Here is a 2,760-nt window from a genome sequence, read left to right on the forward strand (position 1 = left end):
TCCTCTAGGGTCTTTAGAAGTATTTAGGTCAAGGATGTGATAAATTCCAACACTAATGATAGCCTCTAACACGTCCTCTAGGATCTTTAGAAGTAATTTAGACGAGTATTTAGGTCAGTAAAGGCATGAGAGGGCCATTGCAAACCAGAACTTGGATTTTACAAATATGGGAAAACCCAAAAGTCGGCAACAAAGGGCCATCTACAAGCACTTTATGGGTGTTGGCCGGCGCCAGCCACTGCTCATCCATTGTTGGCCCCAGTCAATTCACTTACTGACTTGGCCAATCTTAACCATATTAGAAATTGGAACACTACTTAAAAGGAATTGAGAACCTCCAAAACTATCACTTGTTGGTCCCAAACATTTCGAAACACCTTGAAATAAAATCGATTTCATCATTGCCTTGCCTCCTCTCTGAGTGACGGAATGAGGTGTCTACAGGCTTTTGGTGGAGTCCTAATTCATCCTACACATCCACGACACAAATCGAAATTGAGCAATTACGTAATTGGTCCTCAAAAACCAAAACCAAGACATTATTGAACGGATCGGCTGTCATTAACCAGTCTTTAACCACTTTGGCTAATTGGTAAAGCACGCGTTAGAACAAGGCAAGCCTTTCTACGCCCTAGCTGATCATAGACCAAAGAAGCAACAGCTAGCTGATCATAACTCGGACTATATAGCTCATTTACGAAAAAGGCCTACTTAAACGCTGAAAGATAGTGATGGTTCATCGGTCCTTTTAAAACATTGAAGAATCCTGCGCACATCACACCGAAAATTTAGTATATTCTCTGATCCAAGAAAAGAGGTCTTAAAAAAATCTATATTATGATAATCACTGATAAACCCAATGAGCCCCAGTGGCACAGGAGATGAAAGCTGATCAAGTTACACAACGCAACCACCACCAAGTAGAGAACATACCAGAAATGTTGAAAGTACTAAGACCTTCAAATCGTCTCCCCCCAAACCCTAACCTAAAAATAACTACAACAAAAAGGATAGGCACCAAGAGATCTGCAAATTTGTCCTGAGCGCAGTGAGAAAAGCACACTTGAAAGAAAAAGAGAGCTACTCTATCCCCAATGCCTACACTCTTTGCAATCCAAGAACAAGAGAATCACAACACATCGATTTGTGTTGACCATGTTATCTAACTCTTACCTCTTTTCTTTTATGTACAAGGTAATGCTATTTGCTTTTGTGGTCAAGGCAGAGTTTGTTGGCGTACGATGTGAATGTGATCAACAAAGCTGTCCCCAACCGCTGAAATGTTACATGGCACATGTCAGTGCTTAAGGATCTAGCCCGTTGCTGATGTTGATGTTGATGTTGACATGGGCATAGATAAAGTGACTGGATGCTCCATGTCACCATCAAGATTAACACTACCACAAGGAACACCATCAAGCCTCTCCTCCACCACTCCACCTCTGCCGGGTTCTATTTGATCAGTGATTGGATCTCCGTCACTGCCAGAACTTGACTGTCTCTGTCCCCTGAGATACCTCTCAGTGGCATCTCTGATCAACCTCATGCCACATGAATCTGATGTTGGTGATGGCTCATCCTCCCTCTCTGGCTGGATGTTTAGGTCAATCTGGCCTTTAAGAGGTGAAGAGGAGGGCTTTTTACTGTTGAGGTTCTCATCATCAACAGTCTCATTCACCAGCGGTTGTTTTGGGTTTGAACTGCTGTTACTTGTGTTACTACTCAGTAGTGGATCATCATCCTCCGGTTCTGCCTTCGGAGACTGGTGGAGCTGCTGCTCTTTCTTACGTGCAGTTTCTGCTTCCTTCTCTGATTGTCGTTTCTCACGCCGCAGCATGAGTGTGCGGAAACGCCTCCTTACAGTGAGGCACACATTACATGTGCAAGTCTGCTTGTGCTTCGGGCCTTTCCCACTCGGAGGCTGGATGCAGACAATGCATGAACAGCCAGGCCGATGGCGAGGGTGCTTTGTGGTAGCTTGGGACGATGAAAGGAGGGCCTCCCCCTCTCCCAGAATGGCAAGGTTTGCAAGTGTGTCGAGCCCCTCTGAAGCTTCAACAGCCTCGGTCACCTGTTTGGTAGCCTTGGTTTTCTTGGGAGCAGCTGCCCAGTCACAACCACAACAAATTTTCACATTCCATTTTCTGATACTTCGAGAATTTGAGAATCAGGGCATACAGTATAACACGACACATTACCAATAGTACAGTAACAATACAACTACAATAACCCCTAATGGTACCCCCAAGAGCATCCATGCTCCACAAGTCATATTTTAAAAACGTCATCACAATCATATTTTAAGTTGTTCATACCAGTGCTCTTAGAGGACAACAGATCTTCAAGCTGTTCTGTAGTTAATTCTTGCGGTGATGAACATGTAGATCTGCTTACATGAAGAGCAGAAATGTCAATAAAATGCCTCCTCAAGATCCTGTTTAGGACACTGAACTAGATATGAAATATCAACCAGATCAAACTGTGGCAAGATCTGTCACAATGAACATTGATAAAAAGGAAAGTGAAACGTCGTCTGCCAGAAAGACTATCACCCATATTAGAGTGGGGAAATGAGGTGATCCAGACTTTTTGCTGCTATCCAACAGTTTCAATGTTTCAATTGAGGGTTCATAAGATAATGTAAGACTCATCTAATATTATCAATTGTAATAATTTTTTTCTTCATCGAATGAATTCAATGAAATCAAATGAAATGGAAATAACAGAATATAGAGCAGAACGTATTTGTTTGTTCAAGCG

General features: G+C 42.7%; 1 protein-coding gene across 1 annotated transcript; it reads right to left on the reverse strand.

The window, feature by feature from the left end:
• Positions 1-820: 820 nt before the first annotated feature.
• Positions 821-2,474, reverse strand: LOC122067565 (B3 domain-containing protein Os07g0563300-like). Its single transcript, XM_042631397.1, has 2 exons — positions 2,316-2,474; positions 821-2,103 (listed from the first exon to the last, which is right to left on the reverse strand). The coding sequence occupies exon 2, from the start codon at positions 1,835-1,837 to the stop codon at positions 1,313-1,315; it is 525 nt and encodes a 174-aa protein (XP_042487331.1). The 5' UTR covers positions 1,838-2,103; positions 2,316-2,474; the 3' UTR covers positions 821-1,312.
• Between the last annotated feature and the right edge of the window lie 286 nt (positions 2,475-2,760).

This window comes from Macadamia integrifolia, unplaced genomic scaffold (genome assembly GCF_013358625.1).
Source record: "Macadamia integrifolia cultivar HAES 741 unplaced genomic scaffold, SCU_Mint_v3 scaffold2977, whole genome shotgun sequence".
In the NCBI taxonomy this organism is placed as follows: Eukaryota; Viridiplantae; Streptophyta; class Magnoliopsida; order Proteales; family Proteaceae; genus Macadamia; species Macadamia integrifolia.